General features: G+C 36.6%; 3 protein-coding genes across 3 annotated transcripts; 1 reads left to right on the forward strand and 2 right to left on the reverse strand.

The window, feature by feature from the left end:
* Positions 1-967: 967 nt before the first annotated feature.
* LOC114373245 lies at positions 968-3,659 on the reverse strand. Its single transcript, XM_028330756.1, has 3 exons — positions 3,264-3,659; positions 2,205-3,194; positions 968-2,119 (listed from the first exon to the last, which is right to left on the reverse strand). The coding sequence occupies exons 1-3, from the start codon at positions 3,657-3,659 to the stop codon at positions 968-970; spliced, it is 2,538 nt and encodes an 845-aa protein (XP_028186557.1).
* Positions 3,660-13,588: 9,929 nt separating this feature from the next.
* LOC114374280 (equilibrative nucleotide transporter 8-like) lies at positions 13,589-16,716 on the forward strand. The gene is made up of 2 exons (XM_028331905.1): positions 13,589-15,132; positions 15,739-16,716. The coding sequence occupies exons 1-2, from the start codon at positions 14,634-14,636 to the stop codon at positions 16,434-16,436; spliced, it is 1,197 nt and encodes a 398-aa protein (XP_028187706.1). The 5' UTR covers positions 13,589-14,633; the 3' UTR covers positions 16,437-16,716.
* A 1,839-nt stretch (positions 16,717-18,555) lies between these two features.
* LOC114377552 lies at positions 18,556-20,565 on the reverse strand. The gene is made up of 3 exons (XM_028336112.1): positions 20,022-20,565; positions 19,763-19,935; positions 18,556-19,014 (listed from the first exon to the last, which is right to left on the reverse strand). The coding sequence occupies exons 1-3, from the start codon at positions 20,475-20,477 to the stop codon at positions 18,867-18,869; spliced, it is 777 nt and encodes a 258-aa protein (XP_028191913.1). The 5' UTR covers positions 20,478-20,565; the 3' UTR covers positions 18,556-18,866.
* Between the last annotated feature and the right edge of the window lie 4,887 nt (positions 20,566-25,452).

A 25,452-nucleotide genomic window follows, 5' to 3' on the forward strand; every position in this document is an offset into this window, starting at 1 on the left:
CCGTACCCACGTGCGTTGCGGTATTATAGGACCATTCCGCGAGAGACAGGAAACGAAACCAATGGGAAGGATGATTATGAACGTAGGCACGCAAGTATTGTTCGAGAGTCCGATTGAGGACCTACGTTTGGCCGTCCGTCTGCGGGTGGTACGCGGTGCTCATGCGGAGCTTCGTGCCACTGAGTTTGAATAACTCGCACCAGAAATGGCTTACAAAAACGGGGTCGCGGTCGGAAACAATACTACGGGGAAACCCGTGAAGTTTGCAGACGCAGTCCAGGAACAAAACGACAACCTTGAAGGCAGAATAGTGCGTCGGAAGTGCACCGAAATGGGCCCCCTTTGAATAACGGTCGACCACAACCATGATGACGGTGAAGCCATGAGAGCAAGGGAGGCCCGTGATGAAGTCAACGGTCAAATCTTCCCATGCGGTGGCCGGAATCGGAAGGGGTTGTAATAGACCCGCAGGCTTCTTGGTCTCGTATTTGGTCTGCTGACAGACCGAGCACTGGCCGACAAAGTGACGCACATCCTTCTGGATGGTGGGCCAATCGAAGTTCTGACGCAGCCGATGAAGAGTCTTTGCAGCGCCGGTGTGGCCCCCGATTGGAGATGAGTGAAACTCCTCTAATAGCCTGTCAGTGAACGGGCAAGGGAATGGGATCCAGATATGTCTATTGCGGGTGATAAGGTCCTGGTAGAGGGACAGGTTCGAGTGGGCTTTCGGCTTAGACTGGATATCCTTTAGCAGGTTGAGATATTGTGGATCCGCCATTAAAGACTTACGTAGCTGCTCCAAGAAGGTGAAATGTGGCATGACCAGGGTAAAACACGTGGCCTCTGCTGGAACGATGCGCGAGAGAGCATCTGCCACGACATTGGTGGCGCCAGGCTTATATTTAATGACGTAATCGAATCCCAGAAGCTTTGAGAGGTACGTCTGCTGCTCAGGGGTCTGGATAACCTAAGACATAAGGTCCTTTAGACTTCTATGGTCTGTGAGGATCGTGAAGGACGTTCCCAGCAGATAGTGACGCCATTTCCTAACGGCGGAGGTGATGGCGTGGAGCTCGCGGATATACGCCGAGGCTCGCTGCAATCGTGGACATAGTACCTTGTTGTGATAAGCAATAAGGTGATCGTCTTGGAGTAAAACCACACCCATGGCTGAAGCGGAGGCGTCCGTTTCAATGGTGAATGGCCGAGAAAAATTCGGGTTGGCGAGGACGGGGGCTTGTACCATAGCTTGCTGAAGTGCTTGAAAAGCTTGCAAGGCTTCCGCGGACCACGAGAATTGCTCCTTCCGCAATAATGACGTGAGGGGAGAGGCGATTGCTGCGTAGTTCTTAATGAATTTCCGGTAGAAACCGGTGAGACCCAAGAATCCATGAAGAGCTGTCGGAGATGTGGGTACAGGCCAGGCCAGCATCGCAGAGATCTTTTCTGGGTCAGGAGCAATGCCATCAAAGGAAATAACGTGGCCCAAATAGTTAAGCTGAGTTTGGGCAAAGAGGCACTTAGTACGCCGGAGAAGGAATTGTCGAGCTGATAGTGTATCCAGAACGGAGTCGAGGTGAGAGACATGCGTGGCCAAGTCAGCACTATAGACCAAAATGTCATCAAAGAACACCGCCACATGTTTCCTCAAGAAGGGCTTAAAGGTGTCGTTCATGGCCGCCTGAAACATCGACGGCGCGTTGCAGAGGCCAAACGACATGACCTTGAACTTGTAGTGTCCCTGATGCGTTCGAAAAACTGTCTTGTGTATATCCTCCTCCGCCATGCAGATTTGGTGAAATCCTTGACGCAAATCCAGCTTCGAAAACCACACAGCTTGTCCTAGATCATCCAACAATTCATCAATTGTCGGCATGGGAAATCTATCTTTAATGGTGACTGCGTTAAGCGCCCGGTAATCCACGCAACATCTCCACGATCCATCTTTCTTCTTGACCAAGAGTATAGGTGAAGAGAAAGGAGAGTAGCTGGGTTGAATGAGGTTGGCGGCGAGCATGGCGGCGATCTGCTTCCCAATTTCGGCCTTCTGGAAATGCGGATATCTGTAGGGACGGACGTTGACCGGAGTGGTTTGGGGAAGGAGGGAGGTGTGTCGGTTCTGCGAAAATGAGGGGGTATTTATCTAACACAAAAGTAATCTGTGGAGGAATCGAGAGGGAAGGAGAAGGTGGTGAGGGTAGTACTGGCGTGGTGGAGATATGAAACAGAGCAGAGATGCTCTGGGTTTGGGCTAGGCGTTTAAGCTGATGGACGGAGGCTGCAGATGGAATGGGGGGTGCATCAGCGTTAAGTGTAATGGGTTGGCCCATGTGCACAAAAGTCATGGTAAGGTTGTGGTAGTCTGTTGTAATTGGGCCCAAGAGTTTTAACCATTGGACCCCTAACACAATGTCTGCTCCGCAGAGGGGTAAGTGGTACAGGTCAAGTCTGAAGTCGTGACCTTGGATGGAGAGAGGGACTTGAAACGATATCGTATCACAGTCCAAGGTGTGGTCGTTGCCCACCTTCAGGGTCGCCGTCGGGGTTGTGGGTAACGTGAGGAACTTGGCCACACGTGATTGAATGAAATTATGTGTGCTTCCTCCGTCTACGAGGATCACGGCCTGATGATGGCACAGGGAGCCGAGGAGTCTGAAGGTTTGGGGTGCCGGAGTGCCTTCCATGGCATTAAGGCTAATTTGTGGAGTCAACCCAGGTTCGGGTGTGGTGTAGGTAAGGGAATCTAGAAGGGGGAATCCCGAAGAAGGTTCTAGGTCTTCGTCTGCGATTAGGAGATGCAGACGAGGCTTGCACCTGTGACCCTGTGACCACTTGTCATCACAGTGGTAGCAGAGGCCTTGATCTCTGCGAGTTGCCATCTCCTTTGTCGTGAGGCGTTTCAGAGGAACTTTAGGATGCGCCGTGGATGGATTTGGGGAGGATCGAGGATTGAAGGTAGGGTTTGGGTGCGAAGGTGCTCGAGTGCCGCGGCGGCGGTCAAGCATCTTATCTTCCTGGAGCCTCGCAAGTTCTGTAGCTTGCGGGAGGGAAAGAGGACGCAGAGCTTGGACCTCACGGCGGAGCTCCGGACTCAACCCTGATATAAAGCAGCTCAGCAAACACGAAGGGGAAAGACCTAATGTTCGGTTCGCGAGATGCTCAAAATCTGTGAGGTAATCACTCACGGTGCCGGTCTGCTGGAGCTTAAACAATGCTCCTTGCGGATCTTCGTAAAAGGAAGGTGCGAATCATGATTCCAATGCCTGCAACATCACAGACCACGAAGGGAAGAAGCCATTCCTGGACATCCACTGATACCAGGACAACGCCGGGCCGTCCATGTAAAACGCCGCGACCGTGAGACGCTCCTGATCAGGAATCCCCTGATAATCGAAAAATTGGGATATTTTGAATATCCAGCCGAGAGGATCCGAGCCGTCGAAGCGTGGGACATCCAGCTTCATGTGGTGGCGGTGGACCGGTGTCAGAGGCTGAATTGGCGAGGAAGATGGGGAATGCGGCGGAGTAGAAATGGCGGCGAAGCGTTCGAGAAGGGAATCAATCTTTGCGGTGAGGGAAGTGTGGATGGACTCAACCTTCGTGTTGAGGTTGGTGTGACCAAGGCTGAGGCGGCTAATGGCCTCCTCCAATTTGTCCATCGTAACCTGGCGAGTATGGTGTTCCGGCATGGTGGTGGTGGTGCGGAGGCAGGTCGGACCAGTTGATAGGGATCTAAGGGAGATAAAAGGGAGAGAAAGAGGAACTAAGAAGCTAATGAGTTAAGTCTGAATATTTCTATTATTCAATTCAAGTAACTAACTTGCTTTTATACAAGGAACTTCAACTAACTTCCTGTTATGACAGGTATAACAGGTGACATTATTATACACCGTGATTCTCCTGATCACAATGCTATCTACTGCTATAAGAAGGATAATGAATTGCTTCTTGCTTTACACATAATCCCGCAGGTAAGTCGGTCTCACACTAACTCTCTTTGGCCTGCTGTGGTTCTCTGTGATATCCCCTGTGTTACTGTGATTCCCTGTGATAACACCTGTATCCCCCTGGCCAGTGTTGCTATCAGGTTATCATTCTTCCACTCTTCTATGTTCATTCCCTCAAGGGTGCACCTCAGGGTCTGAAGCAGTTGCTTTCCTTTTCCAAACAAATAAGAGGCATTCCAGCATTTTACATGCTGGCAGTTGCATTATATTTGCTTCCGAATTTACTAGCACAGCTGTTCTGTTTCTCTTCCCAATGTTAAGGCGTTGGATTGAAAACTCAGACTGGCACATAGTCAGATTCTTCTTATGGTGGTCTCAGGTACTCATGTCTTATACACTTACATATGTAACTATTTCTTTTCATAGTTGTAAACTAAATGACTCTATTGGTAAAGGGCCTCTTTTGATGTAATTATTGGTTATTCTGAAAGTAATGCAAATTTGAATACGGGCCTAAACATTTGTTTTAGTTAATTTGTTTAAATTGATATGACTGATATCTGTGACTTTGAAGAGCATATAGCTAATTTCCTAATAAGGACTTTTTCCAGTTGGAGTGATCCCCTTCAATACCAAGAAGAAGTCTGTAGTTCTTATGCAAAATATATGCATGCATTTATTTACACCCAATTCGTATCTTGCAGAAATTGATAGTGAAGCACTAATTTGAAGGGGTTTTTTTCTTCTTTTAATTTGACAAGATATTTGACTACAACATGCAGTAGCTTCCTGTACCATGTAATTTTTCTATCCTATAGTTGAATTGTAACAATCCATCATGTCAATCATTTGTGTCAGATTTTGAACAAGTAAGAATAAAATTAAATAGTTCGGAGTTTTATTTATTTGAAAAGTATATATTACATTAATCTTAATGCAAATCAATGAGTGCAAAACAATTTTGGACTTGCATGAGATTTATGGCTATGATCTACATGTTAGAAACTTTTAGAATTTGGACTTTACAAAACAAACCATTACACTTTTCTAGTTTGATAGTTTACCTTGTCTGATCAAAGATTTTCTTCTACTTGTTTGGGAATCCAGTTCAAGGTTCAACTAACTTTTTGTGGCAAAAAATATACCTAACGAGTTTTCAAATAGTTATGATTCATCTTTCTGTTATAGTTTCTTTCAGTGTCTAGTGAGAATGTTTGATTTAGAACATCGTACTCTTAGGACACAATTTGCCCACAGAATTGATTCTTCTATTAATCACTATGATTTTGTACATCCATAATCCCAACATTTATGGTCTTTAACTCTTCCACAGAATCCGAGTTGTAGCACTAATTTTTGTTTTAAGTCGTTATTTTTCTATTTACCTTTTGAATGTGTGAATACTATTAATTAGTAACTGGTAGTCTTTAAAAACATCTGTTTTCTGAACTTATATCAATAATTTTGGATTCTTTGGGTATCATTTGTCTATTTTTTAAATGATCATTTCTCCCCATGCAGCCAAGCATCTATGTTGGAAGAGGAATGCATGATAGTCAATTTGCTCTCATGAAGTATGTTTCACACAACACTATGTTACTAAAATAATATATTTTATTGTTTGAAAATTGTTCCATCATCTAGATTCTTTCATGAATTTCAGGTACACTATATTCTGGTTGTTGCTTTTGACATGTAAATTTTTATTCAGCTTTTTTGTCCAGGTAAAATATCTTATATGATAGTAGTTGTTACCTAATAAGCTAGCCTTGTAAATATATTTGGCATCTTTCTAACTGTTGTATCTATCTTCAGATAAAACCTCTAGTTAGGCCAACAAAGGACATAATGAGCATTCCACGTGTTAATTATGGCTGGCATGCATTTTTCCCAATGGTAGTTTCTTCTCCTTTTCATGATTACGTTGTATATTGCTGTTAATTTTATAGATCTAAGATATTCAAATCTATGCAGCTCGACATAACTATAGTGCAGTAGGTGCACTCTGGGCTCCTGTACTTTTGGTGAGTATGTTATATATCCTGGTTATGTGTACATATATTATTCTTTTCTCTAGTACAATTATCTTAGTGTATCTTCTCATTATTTACTTCAATACAGGTTTATTTCATGGACACTCAAATTTGGTATGCACTCTTCACAACTTTGTGCGGCGGTCTTGTTGGAGCCTTTGATCGTCTAGGAGAGGTCATCATAAATTTTATTTTATTTTTATCTTGTCATGTCCAAAGGGAATTTGAGATCCATTATCTTATTGACTTTCTAAGTTTTTTTGTAAAACACAAGCTCATATAGAAACCCTAAATCTATTTAATCAAGTTAAGAAATTTATAGGATCCTTTTGGATGCAAAGTACTGGATCATCATTTTGATTATGCTTTTATGAGATAGAATTGCACTTTTCAATAACTCTTTTTAACATATTCTTTATTGTTGGCTAAAATTGATTAATTAAAAAATCATGAGTGGATGTGACCCATTGAATAGGGAACTCAATAATTTCGTAAGTCCCAATAAATTTCAATCAATATTAGTGTCTAAAATAATGTCTTACTAGCATTCATTCCTCTTCTATGAAATTATTAAGTATTCAATTTGTAACGAAGTCAGGTTTTCCTTTTCATTTAATGGGTGAACTTTGGATCATTTACTTCTATGGATTCAAAGAGTATAATAGTTGACCATCCTTTAACAGTCCGTTAATGTTGTTATTTATATGATTCCACAGATACGCACTCTGAGCATGCTAAGATCACGGTTTCAGTCATTGCCTGGTGCATTCAACACATGCTTGGTTCCTTCTGATAAGAAGCAAAAAGGAAGATTCTCTTTCTCAAAGAAATTTGCTGAGGTTGCTACCACATTTACATTAATAACTACATTAAAATATATGTATTAGTTCATCTTCACTTTAGTTTCCATTCTTGTATGGATTACTGCAAGCAAAAGAAATGAAGCTGCCAAATTTGCCCAATTATGGAATGAGATTATTTGCAGTTTCCGTGAGGAAGATCTCATAAGTGATATGAAAGGACCTTAGATCCAATCTCTTTAGCTGCTTTCTTTTCTATCTTTTCAATTTTCTGCCCATCTCCTATTTAGGACTAAACTATGTTTGCATGACTCCAGGGAGATGGATCTTTTGCTAGTTCCTTACTCATTGGGTCATAATCTGAAAATAATTCAGTGGCCACCATTTTTGCTTGCAAGCAAGGTAGGTTAATGTGATTCAATTTCAGTATTCATATGTTTAATATATAAATTTCAATTTTATTGATCAAGTTGATCTGTAAGAAGAAAAAGCTGTAAACAAAGTTTCTGGATCAAGTTGATCTGTAAGCTTCTTTCGGATCAACATGATCCGGAAAAGTTTACGGATCAACTTGATCCGTAACATGTGTAAATAAAGTTTTCCAGATCAAGTTGATCCGTAAACTTTTCCGGATCATGTTGATCCGAAAGAAGCTTACAGATCAACTTGATCCGTAACTTCCACTGCTGCAAATGACGCCGGCGAACTCAGCGCAACGATGCTTACCTCAACAATGTCGACGCGCGGAGGCAGCAACACCACCGTCAACTTGGCTGGGATGGTCAACACCCACGGCGGCACGGTCGCACAACGAAACACCGACAAAGAAGACGAATGCGCTGCGGGTGATGACGACCTTGGCTCAAGCTTTTTCGAGACAAGCCTAGGCTAAGGTCAGGAAGAAGAAGCGGAACGCGGGAGGGAGGAGACCAAAAAGCTCAAAAGAAAAAATGGTGAGGAAGAAGCGGAACGCGGGATTGGAAGGGAGAGAGAGGAGAATGAACAGTTTTTTAAAAATTAATTAAGTCAGGGGTACATATGTCTTTTCGCCTTAAGTGCTGGGTGCACCAAAAAAATGCTGGGTGCACCTAGCAGCACTCGAAGGCTAACGAAATGTAATTTTATAAGCAAAAAACTTAGAGCAACCAAATACTCAAAATCAAATACAATGCTAATAACTATCATCATCATCATCTGCATCTCTAAGGTCAGTCATCTCTTCCTCATTTTTGCTTTCACCACTATTGTAAACCTATTCTTCTTCCTCTTCAATTTCGTCATTACCATATCTTCTAATCTTGTTGTACTTGTGTTACTCCCTATACTCTTCTCTTATAGCAAGGAGGCGTAGAACTAGAAGTTGTAGTTGTCTTCTGTGATTCTGTGTGTTACCTAGTGTATGTTAAAAGCTAATTAATCGACCTTAATTGTCATTGCCATCGCTCCACAAGTCAAGGTATCGTTGTCAAAGACTAATTTATCTTGGGACCTTTATCCCATCACTCATTTCTCCTAACCGCAACTCATTAGTCATTACTGTAATCAACATCATTTAGGAGAATGGGGTCCATCACATCACCACATTCAAAACATTCCTTAAGAGCTTGGTTACATTTTATAAAAATCAAATCCTACAACCCTTAATGTTGAAGTCTACTCTTTTATAAAATAAATAAACACGAGGAATGTCCGCAATATGCAATACTCTTTATGACATTTTTTTAATACTTTTTTTGTGATTGACTGAAATTTTTTAAAATTATTAATTTTGGTGGATGAAGAATCATTAAATGTTGAATGAAACTTAAAAAATTGATGATTTTTAATAAATTTTAATCAATCACATAAATAATGTTAAAAAAAATGTTAGAGAAAGTATCGCTAACATTTTTCATCTCTTTAATTACTATATCATTAATATCAACTTACATGAATTTCTCTATTAAATAATAAAATATAATATCCAAAGCTTATTGTTAAGTGACACTTGTATTTTTCAAACCAAAAGGTATAACGACTCATACATAAGTCTCGATAGCTCTTGGACATCGAAATGCTACTTTCAAAATATTCTCTACAGCAATAAAAATTTGAATATACTAATCTTGAATACACTTTTAAAAGAACACTAAGTATTTTATTGTCAATTATAATCAACTAACATGTTACATACGACATTCATTTTCAGGAATTGCAAAATTTAAATCTCAAAATTCAATACAAACTCTCATGTTACCATTGTTTTTAATCACAAGTCTATAAGAATTCCATTCAACATAGCTGACATTCTTGTAGAACTTAGCTTTTAGTAATCTTTCAATTTCCTCTTTCATTTTAAGTACCACATTAGTTGCAAATCTTTAAAAAACTTCCTTTATATAGGTTTCTTACCTTTTTCGAATTGGAAGCTTTCAGCAAATTGTCAACTCAAACAAGCATTTCATAATAGTCTCTTATGAATTAAAAAGATAAGATCCACAGGAACAAGAGATCCCAATAATTCAAATAATAGCCAAGTAGCTTGAATTTAAAATCCCTTTAGATATTTAAGTATGAATTTATTCTCAGGATAGGATTTAGTTCAGTTAGTTGAAAAGATTTATAAGTTATTGTAAATGCTTGATATTTGTCTTATTTCCTATGAATAAAAAAATAAATTAGTTCTTTGTATTTTTTCAATTTTGATTTCTTGTTAATTTTTTTTGTTCATTTTTAATTTTGTAAATTTGTACTTTTTTAATTTTAATAAAGCAAGGACTTACAGGAACTAAAAAGAAAAAAATTAAAATTGAAAAAGAAAAATCTTATAGGACTAAATATAAATAAATAAAAACTTACATAACTTGGAAAAACATAAACATAAAGGAATTAAATTCGTATTAAAGCCTTTTAGTAATTGTAGAGCTGTCAAAATGGGTCAGCCCGGCCCATATGGGCTGGCCCGCAACGGGTTGAGCTAAAAGTGGATTAGCCCAGTTCGGCCCACTTTTGTGTGGGCTAACAAAATGTCAACCCGGCCTGGCCCACCACGGGTTGGTGGGTTATGCGGGCTGGCCCACTTTTCTGTCTTTTTTTTGTAAAAAAATAAAATTATTCCAAACAACTTAAAATAAAATCCAATATAAAAACCAAACTAAATCAAATCCAAACATTCAATATTAAAGTGATTGAAGTCTTCAAAATAAACATTCAACATTAAGATAATTGAAATTTAAATGTCATAAAAAATAAACTTCTAAACTATTGAAATTAAACATTAGAGTCATGGACTATGAAATTCAGAACAACTTCCTCTTCTTTCTCAACATCACCATTAATTTCATCTACAAAGACAAAAAAAAAACAATATCATTAATAAGTCAAATAAATCAAACAACACACCAATAACAAACTAAAAATTATGGAAAAAGAAATGTAAATTACCAATATTTTCAAAACCATTTATCCAATTTTGGGTTAAAATTAGTGCTTGAACATTGGAAGGAAGAAGGCTAGCGCGATACTTGTTTAGCACACGAGCACCAATGCTAAATGCCGATTCACTAGCAACAATTGTTATAGGAATGCTTAACACCTCACATGTCAATCTACAAAGATTTGGATAACGTTCTTGGCGGTCTTTTTAATAACTCAAAATATCCAACTTAAGAAAAAACTTTGGCTCAAGCGGTGTCTCAGCCAAATAGAGATCTAATTCAGACTTGTCATTGACATTAACATTTTGGCTCACATAATTGATATATTCCTATGACAATATAAGAGAAAAATTAAATTAAATAAATTGAATCATAAAACAATTAAATAATTAAATAAAAGAAAAGACTAAGATTATATGGATCATTAACAAATTAACAATTGCTAATTCAATTGAACTTTGTTATTAGTTGGACTTACTCTATTATGTGAATTGTCAATTGGGTTGCTAACTACAAAATAAAAATTTAATTTCTTAACAATTATAAATTTATAATAATAATAAAATAAAATAATATATTATTTAAATTTAGTGGGTTGACGGGCTGGTCCACCAACCCACGGGTTGAATCCACCTAACCCACGGATTAAATGGGCCGGGCTGAAAAATTGTCGATATCAATTTTTTTAAAAAAAATTGAGTCTGGCCCACTTCTAGTAGCCCGCAGTGGGCCGGGCTCACCCCACCAATCGGAACTCATTTTGACAGCTCTAAGTAATTGTGAATAATTTTATCACTTTTGAAATGGCAGACAGAATTTAAACTACCTAACAGTGATGAAATCGTGCATAGTAAGTTTTGTTCACTCCAAAATAATAGCAATATTAACGTATCAAATTCTTAACTTACCGCACATGATTCACGGCTTGTTTGTTTCAATAGAACAAAATCGAACTAGAAGAGAATGCTCTTGTACATGTCAAGTTTCATCCACCCAAAATGCGTAGGGAACATACCGGGTCTGTATAAAGACTAGAATGAGTAACCAAAGAAACCAACAAATATTCTGTGTATAGATGATACTGATACATTCCGCGTTGACACAAACACTTCACTTAGTTGGTGGAAGCTTTAGCAATTACTTTGACTAAGGAAGAAGGTGCTAAATTTGGTAGCCCAAAACTCCTCTATACTCGAATAGAAATTCGCATTTTGCAAGATGTGTCAAGCATTGGCGGGTATGGTATGATGAAAAACACGAATTTGATACTGAAGAAATGAACATTAATTTTGGCAGCCAGACAAAATGACACCCTTTTTTCAGATAAAAACTAGTGGGTATCCACAAAGTTAAACCACAAATTCAATTGATTCGTAAGAAGTGGTTGGTTACTCTCTTTAATGACTTTGCTCCGAACATGTTTGTACTACAGAATATTCTAATTCACTGGCCAATGAAGTCTTGGCAGATGTATGTGATACTATGAGATAAGAATAATTGGGATTTAAAAGGACAAGGGAACTTCCTTTTCACAACATAGCTCAGAGCTACTTTCCCTTCTACACTCATTCCTCGGTGCAAATGGTTCTTAAAAATAATCACTAACATGCTTATCCTTAGATTGTGCGTATCTATCTACCTTCAAAGTTTACTAATAAGACTATTTACTTTTGTGCAAATTTGGTGACATTTTCCTATACTTCTGGAAAAGGCTTAGAAGCAAACAACCATTATTACTAGATGTTAACAACGTCAATCACAAACTCACATGGGACATCCCATAATCAGGCCACTTAAAATCTTCATGGTAAAGCTCATTTCAACTTGACTGTTTTAAATGGTTAATCGCATAAGACAAAGGGACAAAAGCTTTGTCCTCCAAAGATAATCAAATCCCATTTGATAATATCACTTATTTTTTTATTAGTTTCTTATGCCCCATTCTCCTTTTCAACCATATTTAGTAATAAATTGATAGAAAAACCATGAATGACTACTTTTGTCGTTTTCTCACCCAAACCAAACCACCCTTGGTTTCCAATCCAATAATACAAACTTTTGTTCCAATCAACCTAAAATTTGGCAGTTAGCACCTCAAAAATATTGGTTTAGGCCTTGTTCCAATCCAATAATGATAAAGCTATAAGCCATTATTTATAAGTTCTGTCTTTGGTAAACCTGCCAATGCTTTCTACCTTACTTTTTTATTTTATTTTAAAGTTTAATTACTCGTTTAGTCTTTAGTTTTCATACTTATTCCTTTTAGTCTTTATGATTAATAAATGAAATTTTTAGTCCCTGAAATTTACATTTTAATCCTCAAAAGATTTCTGTCGTACAATTTTTTAACTCCGTTAATTAAAAAATTTTAACTATAAAAACTTTTTGGGAATTAAAATGTAATTAAATACTAAAAAATTCATTTATTAACTATAAAAATTAAAAAGAATAAATTTGATACTAAGAGACAAGAGATTTATGTCTGGAAACGTCCTAGAATCACGTGATTCTCACGCAGGGTTATGTGTTCCCCAGCATAAGGAGATGGTATACTCTATATATTCCATACCCTTTAACTTCACATCATTTTCTACAACTACTATAAACTTGTGTTTGGTTTATTAATAATCCATTACTGTATTGATAAGTCACTTTCAATGCAATGTTACGGTAGTACTAGCAGTGGAGAGGAGTGTTGTACCCTATACATAATTGGAGTATTCGGACACTACTTTTTTAAAAAAAAAAAAAATTCTTTCAAGTGTCTTCTTTCGAAAACAATTTTATTTGAAACATAGATTCACACTAAACTAGACTCCTCCCTCACAAAGATTTCAACCTTTAAACACTTAAGTTAAAGAGTCATATTTGGACCCCAGAAAGAGTCACAATTGAGTACAATACTATAGGGGTCATAACGTGTACTTTGTGTGGAGGAGATCTCATTTATGTAGCGTAACAGTTACTTAAGCATAGGAGATTGGCTATCCAACAGTATTGTGTAAAGTTGTTAATTTAGGCTAATCCCATATTTTGAAAGCAGACCGAGTCACAAGATTTTTAGGTTGATGACGCAATTATGGCTGAAATTTCCGCATCTAACATGAAACCAAGTTATGACCTGAATTGAGTGAATAATGGACCATTGGGCCTGATTCTGGCTACAGGTGCAAAACACACATCATTGTCTAAGCGATATTATTTTTAAGGAATATGACCACGTAATGATTGCTCTCTCATTTTTATTTGATTTTTAAATTATATTGGAAGAAAAACTAAAGTCAAAACTATGGAACCAAAAAAAATACTTAAACTTGACTCATGTTAAATAATGCAATATGGAGGGCACAATGCTACTACTTTTATAGTTGATAAATTCTGTCCATCCAGTTTGTAATACCCATCGTTAGGTTTAAGTCTCTTAGCAATCACTGCCTTTGAGTACTCGTTTGTCTCCTCCACTGACTAGATGAAATAAAAAGCTCCACAATCTATCACTCATACAAAGAAAAGAAATCGATGTCTGTTACTATTTGGTGATTTAGGCAACATAGCACTTCGTGTTAAACTTTCTTTTGCAATGTTGTCTTGAGGCAGTGCTATGGACCTCAGCAAGCTACCACCATGTTAAAAAAAGGGCTAAAAGCCTGGAATAGCGGCTAAGTGTAAGTGACATACGTCGAGCTGGGGGTGATTAACCTGAACTGTATAAATTCTCTCTGAAACAGTATCAAATTCTGCTGAGGTAAGCTTGCAATTAACCGAGAGACACGCTTCACGGGACCCTTTTTCTTTTGTGAAATGTCACCCTTGGTTGTCTCTGCTTCTCTCCATATGACTCTATTGACTACTCTCACTAAAGAGTGAACACAGCCGTTGGTTGGTGGCATATTATTGTTGTTGATTTATTACCTTTTTTTAACTTGTTCTCAACATCTTTTTGCTTTGCAACTTGTGGATAACTCTGGTGCAGGCAAGAAAAGGCTTATAGTAAAAGGATCATTATCATGAATATCAAGCATCCAATTTTTATGTTAATTGAGGGTCTAGTACTAGACATCTTACCCATGTGTGACCGTATGACCAAAAGGTATATCTAATATCACCCATTCGTTGCTGTCCCCACAGAGCACAAATTTTCTTATTCATACATTAAGCATATCAATTCCATGTCCAACTCCATCAATCAAATGCGTGCGTCTGTGTGTGCTCGTGTGCGTGTCAGTGTATATATACGTATGAAGCCTAGCAAAGCTGTCAACTAGTCCCAAACTAGCTCCTAGCATAAGTAGAAGAACTACCTCACTACCTGTATCAACCGCCACTTCCTCTTATAATCCTCACCCTCTCTCTCACTCTATTCAAACATCATAGTTCAGCACTTGAGTTATTAGTATCAACCACGAATGTCCACAAGTTGAGAAAGAAAAGCAAAAGATGGAAGCTGTTAAGTTGGTGTCTAGTGATCCAAGTGAGAGACCAGACACATACCGAGTCGCTTACATAATTCATTTCTTGCTTGGTGCTGGCAACTTGCTCCCTTGGAATGCCTTGATCACTGCAGTGGATTACTTTGCCTACCTCTATCCCACCAAACACATAGAAAAGGTGTTCTCTGTGGCCTATATGATTTCATCTGTGATGGTGCTTCTTGGGATGATCAGTTGGGGAGGTTGGAGCAAAACAACATTGAGGCTGAGAATGAACTTGGGGTTCTCCATGTTTGTTATGTCTCTTATGGTAGCCCCAGTCATAGACTGGACCTCGAGCAGCACCAAGCTCAATGAGAGACCGAGCGGCGCCTACGGCTTGACGGTTGCAGCAGTGGTGATATGTGGTTTAGCTGATGGCTTGGTGGGTGGAAGCTTGATAGGATCAGCTGGAAAGCTCCCAAAACAGTATATGCAAGCAGTTTTTGCTGGAACTGCTTCTTCAGGTACCAAGGCAATTCATTCTGTGCCCTCCAAGTTCAATTCACTTTCTTTAATTTCCCCTTTGGCAGGTTATGTTTTGCTATGTTTGACAAAAATTCTCAGGAACATAAGCAACAGCTTATTAGAAGTAAAGCTCCTCTAAACAATACCATGATGTGTACTTATATTCTTTTGAGGATATACATGCTTTTAAAGGTTGGGGAGAAAATAAACTAATGTAGATTCCTGGGTCTCGTTTTCTAAGTTTTTAACTAATAGGGCACTGTATCCATGTGACAAGATATTTCTTGTGGATTTAGCATATTCTTTCATCTATAATCTATAAAGTAATCCTATCCATCTAGTAATAGAACCATGCTATTACTCACACCAACTGTCTCTTAAATATTAAATAGTTTTGAAACTGTGACTGACCTTGCTGTTTTTCTTGCTTAAATAAGTTGTACTGTCAGCCTCTAGTTTTCAAATGAAACAGCTAAAACCCTTTTCTGCAGTAAAATTAAATATCATAATCTATATAGAGTAAATTCTGCTGTAACTTTGATATCCTGATGTAGTCAAAGTTTGTTCTTATACAAATAATTAGTCTTTTTTTTTCTGGGTGACAGGTATTATAATTTCGATCTTGAGGATAATAACCAAGGCATCACTCCCACAAACCCCAAAGGGCCTCAAAATAAGCGCTCACTTGTACTTCATGGTTGCCACCATTTTCCTCCTATGTTGTGTTATCTTTAGCAACTTGCAGCACAAGTTACCGGTGATGCAGCAGTATCATCAGAGGCTTCATCAGGAGAGCACCTTGTGCACAGGGACAAAATTTTGGGCAGTGGCAGGAAAAATCAAGGGGGCAGCTTTTGGAATTTTCATAATCTACATAGTGACTCTGTCTATTTTCCCAGGATTTATTGCTGAAGATCTTGAATCCAAGCTTCTAAGGGATTGGTATCCTATTTTACTGATAACAGTTTATAACTTGGCTGATCTCATTGGAAAGTCTTTAACTGCCTTCTATGTTATGCAATCTATGACAAGGGCAATATGGGTAGCCACAGCTAGGCTACTATTCTATCCACTCTTTGTAGTGTGTCTTCATGGACCGAAGTGGCTGAAAACTGAAGTACCTATGGTGGTTCTGACTTTTCTGCTAGGATTTAGCAATGGTTACCTTACTAGTGTCCTTATGATTCTAGCACCCAAGTCAGTGCCTTTGTCAGAATCTGAGTTATCTGCTATTGTCATGACAGGGTTCCTTGGGTTTGGCTTAGTTGGTGGTTCAGTTCTTGGCTGGTTCTGGATCTTATGAAGGCCTACTTCTGTTGCAATAAAATGAGCAAAAAGGCAGTAGCATTCATTGTCAATCGTGAGGCAAGAAAGCCTTGGTAGTAACCTTGCCCCGACTTGGTTGTTTTGTTTCTTTATTTGTTCTCTAATGTCGTGAGTGTCATATCTTAGCATGCCAGAACATGGGAAACATGGAGGTTATAAGGAAACTTGTATGTAGGTTAGAAATGTACTGTAAGAATCCGTAAATTGAATGGAAGTTAAGATCTGCTTTAATAGAAACAATATTTTCTTGCAACAAATGCAAAGTTTCATTCAATTTGGATTTGGAGTTTAATTCAATCTTAAAAATTAACTCTTGAGACAATTGTCCACAGTCACATGTTATTTTGGACAAATTATTAGCAAATATTCCCAACAAATATCACTCATCTCGAATATTGAACATCTCAAATGTGAATATTTACGGGAAGTTCAACTACTGCATGATAACAAGTAGCACGATAAACCAAACAACAATCAACAAGATAGACTTATGATATTAGTATTTGAGCTTAGACGTATCTCAACCCATAAACTAACTAGGAAGATAAGAGTTAACTCTACTTATATACACCATTTTTACTATGTCACTACAGAATATGAAATCTCCAACACCAATCATATTCAAAAAATTCGAAAATTTGCAACTGTCTTGCTCCCTGCCTGTCAAGATTTATCAATAATGAACATCTCAAAACCATCTATATTTTAAAAACTGAATGGCAAAGCTTGGATCTATCACAACATTTCCACAAAACAAAACACGAGAACCAAATGCTCCATTTACAAATATAAAATTCCACCAAATACACCTGCGGATTTTTATTTGTCCCTTTGTTACGTTATGCCAGCTGTCTAAAAATGGAAATCTGCGATGCCACCTATCTGCACGTGTGGATAATATAACTCCAAAACTGTGCAAGCAGCGTTTTTGTTGGACATAATAGAAACATGCCAGAAGAGAACGATTTGACAAATCAATAAAACAGAAAAAGGAAAGGAGAATATGTCCCTCATTGGTAAGATTTATGAACCATCTCAAAACCTTCTAAAGGCTTAATGGAAACTTGGCAAGGGTTGAATTGAATCTGTCGCACCAGTTTCACAAAACAAAAACACAAACGAACGCATGCTCCATTAAAAGCATTATTGGCAAACATAAGACTCCACCTAATACACCTGAGGATTTTGTTGTGTCCATATGCTATGCCAGTTGGGGATGGGCACAGATTTAGATTGATTTTTTACGAGATATTCAAAGTGTGAATTTGGATGAATATTAACAAAATTTATTTTAAATTAAATTGATTTTGATTAAAATTGAATTTTAAGTCATTAATAATTTATATTTGTATATTTTTGTTATAAAAACAAGTTAATAATAAAATTTAATGCTAATATAAATTTTTAAGCTACCTAAAGTTACTTTGACTCAATGAATTTTGAACCTAGGGTCAATTCCTTAACGCAAATTCAAACATATGAAAAATTACTTTTTTTATTGCATGTGAAAAAAATACTTAAAATCACTTTAAATGATATTTTGACGTGATTTTAACCTATCAATATTAATCAATTTCAGTTTATTCGAATTTTCAATTTTTTTAACAACACAAACAGAATTAATTAGATCATACTTGGGGATATATATTAATAAAATAATAAAAGAAACATGATAAAATAAAATGAAAAATAAGAAATAAATAGAAAATAATAGTAAAATAAACTGATAGCCTCAAAAGTCAAAATTATAAAATTATATAATATAAAAATAATAAATTATCCAAAATAGTATAAAGTTGAATGGTTGTGAATCAAATTTTATATGTCCAAATCCAATGCAAAGGGCCTGCGGGCACACGGGTGAGAGGAGCCTAAAACAAACTTTCTATAAAAAACAAACAGCAAAAAAAAAATTATAATGAACCTAAAGCTTGAATTTTTAGTAACCTTATCCTTAGACCCATTCCCATCCAAAACCCAAATACCCAAATCAATTGCAATTTTAAAATCCAAACTAAATTACCCAACCAATCAAAATTTCTCTTTCAATTTGGTTGAATCGACGACCCCTAATGTCAGCTGCCTAAATATCAAAATTCAAAATCTGCCACCTTCTTGCACGGGTGAATAATATAACTCCAAAACCTGTTCAAGCGTTTTTCTTGGACATAATACAAGCATGCCTGTAGAGGAAGATTCGGCAAATCAAACAAAATGCAAAAAGGAAAGGAGAATGTCCCCGCCATCTTTTATTCTCTTGTATCGCTACATGAATCTACAAGTGTGATGACACAGTGGACAAAAACCATTACAACTGTCCTCATCGGCCAAAAATATTACAAGGTTAAGGTAGTATAAACAAAAGTTAGAAAGTTATATATGGAAGCCAGACACCAGTGGAAGCAGCTTAAGAAGAAGCAGCAGCTAAAGGCGGTGGTAGTGGAGCAGCTCCATGTAAGAAACTAGGAGATATTTCAGATGAATCTTCTTGCACTTCAACATCTTCCTCTCCCTCCGCGTCCCAAAGAAAATGAGCGTAGGATGCCAGAACATAACTACAAAACCAAGCAGGCGTTTCATTAATTCACAGAATGAGTTAAACAACGACTACCATATAAGAATTTTATGACTAACAGAATCTTTTTCTGATGTACAACCGTGGAAATGAAATTTAAACTTTAAACCTGATGTAAACTATTCAAACTTCTTATCACTAAGCTACACCTAATGGGTTGACTAACAGAGTTACTAAAGTGTGTTAGGGTTAGCTCCATAACGAAAAATAGTCAATTATTTTTTTATGATGAAGGAAAAGTACGAAATTGTTACTTCTAACTTTATAATTTTTATGATATCACCGTTATTTTGTGGAATAAAATTGATTTTTGTATGTTATTCAAACACCCTATAAGGGTCATCCCACACCAATTTTTGAACCAAAACCAAAAATTTGTTGCTTTTCTATACCAGCGTTTTTTCAACCTTTATTCAAGAGCCCATTTCAAACAGAAATGAATTTTGGCATGAAAATTGTGTCAACACAAATAATACACGATGATTTGTAGTATTCAATTCATGTAATCATTTTATTCCAAATAACTTTTCTTCAATTTAATTATACACTATAAAACATTTTTTTTACTTTGAATATGACTTTTAAAGCAGTTAAAAGAATCGACAATCTTTCAATATATAACAATATACGGTGACATGTCAGTATAAATTTGATGTCCCAAACATGCCATAAACATATGAATAATCTCAACCATAAAGAGAAACAACCAAGAGTTTGATGTTAGTTACCAGTCATCGGGAGCTGCTTTAACCGCTTGATCAAAATAAGTCTCAGCACGCGAAGCATCCTTCTGGCTCTCCCATATCAAATCTGCATACATCGATAGCACCTTCCCATCATTCGGATTCGCCAAAATCGCTCTCCCACAATACTCCTCCGCTTTCACATAGTCCCCTCGAACCTGCCATCAAATAAACAACTCTATCACCTCATCCATCTACACGCTTTAATCTAAAAGTAATAACTAAATAGCTTCAATTCACGTACCTCTTTCAAGTACCTCGCGTAGTTGCCAAGAAACAGAGGGTTCCCTGGATTCGCTTCAATCATCGTCCGGTAATACAAGTCCGTGCTATCATTCCCATTATTCGAATCCCAAAACCCCGACCCTCCGCCGTCACCGTTGTCCCATCCATCACCGCCGCCGCCGCCGCCGCCAACTCCGTCTCCTTCGTCCGACTCGGTGAAGGAAAACAGAGCGGAGCCGAACGAAGACGTTTTGGAGCGCGCGGAGAGATCCGTCTCCGACAGCGCCCGCGTCATTCTGCTCGGCGAAGCTTCGACCGGCGAGAGCGAACTCGACGACGCGGAGAGCGTGAGCGAGCGCGTGCGCGGGCTCCGGTGAAGGATTTCGGGTTCGTGAGGCGAATCCTTCGGGTGAGGGATGCGAGAATTGAGAATCGGCGTGGACGAGCTTCGCAGAAGCATTGTCGTTGTTGTCATGGATCTGAAGATCTTGTTTGCTCACAGTGAAATGAAAAATTATGAAACCCTACTTAATAGAAAAGAATACTCGCTGAGGGTGGTGGAGAATGGCGACGGAGTTTTATAGAGGGAGGCAACGATTGATCTCAACCGTTGATTCTTCATCGTTTTATTTGGCCCCGCGCGCGGGTGTTTCACGTGAAGCGGGGCCCGCGTCTGGGGTTTATAGCCGTTGGATTGGGTTTTGACGGTGGTGATGTTGTGAAGATATCAGGTGTGGGGTGTGGTTAGTAAAAGAGATAGTGGAGATTTTTTAAGGGTAACTGGTGAGGCTGGGAAACGTTGAGGTCGCCATCGTCGGGGCCTCTGGTTCAGCACCGCCGCGGGAGATTATTTGTGGGTCCCGCTCTATAAACTATTTCATGCCTGAGTGAGGGCATTCATGCCATTTCATGCTTGATAATTGTATTATGGCCTCTTTCTGTACTCGAGATATTTTATACATTTTATTTTCTTTCATAGACAAGACACTATTGATGTTATTTCATGTTAATTAATAGTATTAGTAGTATTTGCTATATTCTTTTCCAAAATTATTTATATTTTGTTTTTTTTTATGTGTTTGTGTAAATTATTTAATAAACGAATTTTATTTATTTTAAATGATATAAAATTTCAAACAAATTAACCCTTTATATGTATGACATCATGAAATGACTGTATAATTTGTTTTCTTTTAAATATTGGCTATAAAATATCTATACTATTATAAATGGAGTATGATATTTTGGTTATATATTTATTTTTCCATTTTATTCCTAAAATCACCAAATTTCTTTTTTATTCCTATAACTACTCTTTTCAATCAACACATACTCCCCTCACATCTTAAAAACAATTCAATATTATTTTATTTTTCAAAAAATTTTAAAAAGCACCGAGTGTCTTTTCCCCTCGTTATAATAGTGATAGTAAATTATGACATCATGCAACGATATTTCTTTTCTTTACTGTGTGACTTTTGCTTGAATTATTATTTTTGAACGAGTACCTTATAAAGGGTAAAGGTTTAATTCTTAAATGTTGAATACCATTAACTCAATTATTCATAAACGAAACAGTTTGAACTTTGAGGCGTGTAATTTCATACTGTTGTTAATAATTTATTTGTGGTGCATAAGTTTTTCAGGATATATTGTCAGCGCAAAAGAAACGTAAGATTTTTTTTTATTAGAACAGAGGATGTAGAGAGGGAGGCACGTCCAAAATCTTTTGCAATCGTGTGTAGATATATACTTTAAAATAAGGATTTATTCTATAAATAATAATTAACTAATTATGGAATAAAATAAAGCCTACTAAAATGGAATTGATAAAGATCAATACAAAAATTGGAAATGAAAACACAAAATATCTTATTTTAAATAAGCATAAATTTGAATTTAATAATTTTCAAATATCAATTAATTCAAAAACAAAAAAGGCTATGGAACTTTGCGGATTTGTAATACCAGTGCTTACTTAACTCAAACAAACTTGTGCTTAAGCTCACGCCTCTTACTAGTTTGTTTCTTAGTTTAAAGTACTTTCTTTTTATAAGCAATGAATTTTCATTAGTTTAAAGTACATGCTATTTTATTATTAGACTCGAAAACATAAAAAACTAAGGAACGTTAGATTTTAAACCTGTAAAATGCCACATTGGTTAAAATTACGTTGTGTCAAATAATTACATTACATTTCTTACAGATTTCATAATGATACTACTGTTGTGTGGTGTCGTTATCGAAGTCCTTCATTTTTTTTATCAAGATAGTCGTTCATTGAAAATCCATTCATAAATATATCTGCATATCTTATTAATATTTTAAGATTTAATGCACAATTGTCATGTGGGTTGATGGCGTAATACGTAGAATTAATGCCACATAATAACGTTTAAAATGTAAACGCTGTGTAAAATATTTAATTAAACATGGTCTTTCTATAATATACTACTGGGCAGCTTATATTTGTACCACGTTTGAAAAATGAATTGCTACATGGCTTTTTATATGTACAACTTTGTGTTTAAACAAATGTTATGCAGCTTTAACAATTTCTACGCAATCATTTATATGATGCTTACAGACTTCTATAACCCTTGTTTAAGCTACGTACTCAATTAGGAAGTGCTACACATTCTTCTTTTAATATTACATAACCTTACGTCAAATAAATTTTTAAATATAGTTTCTATTCAAATATTACGACGTGACCCGAATTGCTAACAACTATTACGAAGACAACGTGACTCTTTCTTTATTCACAAGAAAAATATCAATGCCAAAATATAGTCGAAGGTAAAAGATAAACAATCAATATGTTGTTAATATGTTAATGTATTATAATAATTAATAATTAGTTACCGAGCGACGATGATGTTCTTTTTTTTTTTGTTATTAATTAATATGCTATAAAAAAACCATGGATCAATTCTTGAATAATGCTGGATAGCATATTTATTTACACCTGAATTGTGAATTTGTTGTAATTTATTTATCTAAATAATGTAAAAATTGTTTTTCCTTTCTTGCAGTTCATAATATCTAGGCATTTAAATAAAGATTTAGTGAACACAACAACCACAAAGCCCCAATCTACTTAAAGCTATAAACAGTGCTTTGGGCATGAATTGGAGGATCCATGGACGGAAAAAAAATCTGTTAATCGTGTGGTACGTGGAAAGATTCCTTCTTATTAGTTATCAATCAAATTCAAGCATCAAACGCGCTCGCTCATGTCGTCGACAAGGACCAATGATATAGGTTCCTCCAGCGGAGTAACAAGAAAGAAAACATCAAACAGTACATGTCATTAGTGTGTGTTTTGGCTTTTTCAACAGAAAAGTTATTGATAAGTGAATGAATACTATTGGACAATGAATGAGAGATTCTTGTGTGTTGCCTAAACTCAATTGTTAGTGAAGTTAGAAACATTGTTTTGAAAATCGCACTGATCAAACTCATTCAACTGGTTTAATCGTGTTTTATCGATCTAAATTAAAAAAGAAAACTGGTTTAACTGAGCCTAACGATCAATCCAGACACCCCAAAAATCGTCTTAATTAAATAAATTTACTTCTTCCATTTCTCTTCCCAAGGAAAAAAAAAACAAGCTCAAAGTCTATTGTGTAATAATTATTATATAATAATCTCCTTTTTTACGGTCAAATTATGTAATATGACTTATCTATTTTTTATTTACGTATTTATATTTTTTTTCTTTTTGAAATACATCCCATGATTTTGACTTTCTTAAAAAATTATATTGCCCAATGAAAACCTGGAAAACAAAATGCTTAAATAACCTCTTATTCTTAGTTTTTTTAGAGAAAAAAAAGTCATACGCTCACTAGTATAAAAAGCTTAGAATAATTCAACCACAATTCACATTTATGTTTATTGATTTTAAAAATAATTATATTCAGTAATTGAAAAATGTGTAATTGGATAACAATATAAAATTATTTTACACTATAATATATAAGCATTAAATTCTTATTTTTAGTCATTCAAAAAAAATGTTTTAATTTTATTCTTTAAAAAAAATTGACTTGATCTTAATCTTTTAAATATAAAGATTTTATTTTATTTTAATCTCTATTATCAAATAAGATCATAACATAACAATAATATTTTAAAAAAATAATTATCTTATTAAATTCTTTAATAATATGATAAGTGAATGAATTGTCATGATGATTATTACGTTATCATTTAATATTATTATTTTATAATAAGAACTAAAACTAAAAATTTTAAATCATAAAGAACTAAAATTAAGATAAAAACTTAAGGACTAGAATAAAAAAAATGACTTAAATTTACTTTTTATACATGAAAAATAAGCTTCTTTTTTTCAAATGATTACCTCAAATTTACTTATGAAATTGGGTATCTAAAAAATTTGTATACTTCCATTTAGTATTTGCTTGTTAATTAGTTTCGTGATTTTATAGGGATAATGTGATAATGTCCTATCATCGTACCTAATGACTAATCCGTTACACATTTGCCACATCATTCTGCCTCACACTCTTATTCTCCCTCTTCTCCCCGGTGCCGCCCAACATGGCCGCTGTCATCCCTCCTTTGAGTACAATCACGATCCCACCTCGACCCTCTAGCATACCAGGTCAATGTGTGTGACAGCCATCACCAACCTCGTTTCGGACAAATTCAATTTTCCTTCTTCCCCTTTCTATTCATTCAACTAATTCACAATCAATCCAGCAAATTTACCAACGAAGAACCAATCACTATGCACATTCACTTTGTTTCGGATCTATGACATCTCCAAATCTACTCGAAAACATTTGCTTTACCCGTGCTCCAATTATTGGTTCGGTCCAACAATTCCTTCTCAACGAAAATCGATACTTCAAAAATTAGATCTCAACGAAAACCAAATACGACTCTCACCAAAAAAATGGTTTTACAACTGGAATGTCTTCATAAATAATGGTAAGAAATCACAGAAGAAACATAACAACACCAATAGATTTGCGATAAACACCTTGGCTCAGGGGCAGCACGTCAGTCTGCATCGTCCACCGCGCGCTTCACCCCCTCAAAGTCCCGCTCGTCCTCCGTGAATGCCACCTCGATCCCTGTGGCGAGGCGGATCGCGTTGCGCACCTCCTCCAGCTTCTCCGGCAACCATGCGAGAATGAAGACGTTCGCCCTTCGCCACATCGCGGTGCGCCAGTGCCAGTCCGATGCCGCTCGATCCGCTTGTGATGAACACGTGTCGGTTCTTGATTGGGATCTTCACGGGGTGCAGCAAACGAATAAGGCAAAGTTCGTGTCCGTCATTGGTGATGATGCAACTTCGACACGAGAAGAGGGAATGCTTTCCAAATCCCAGTCGCTTTTTTAAAAAAAAATTATTATTAGTTAATAAAATATAATAATTAGATTTTTTTAAATAATAAATAATGAAATGGTTTTAA

This window comes from Glycine soja, chromosome 11, assembly GCF_004193775.1.
Source record: "Glycine soja cultivar W05 chromosome 11, ASM419377v2, whole genome shotgun sequence".
Classification (NCBI taxonomy): Eukaryota; Viridiplantae; Streptophyta; class Magnoliopsida; order Fabales; family Fabaceae; genus Glycine; species Glycine soja.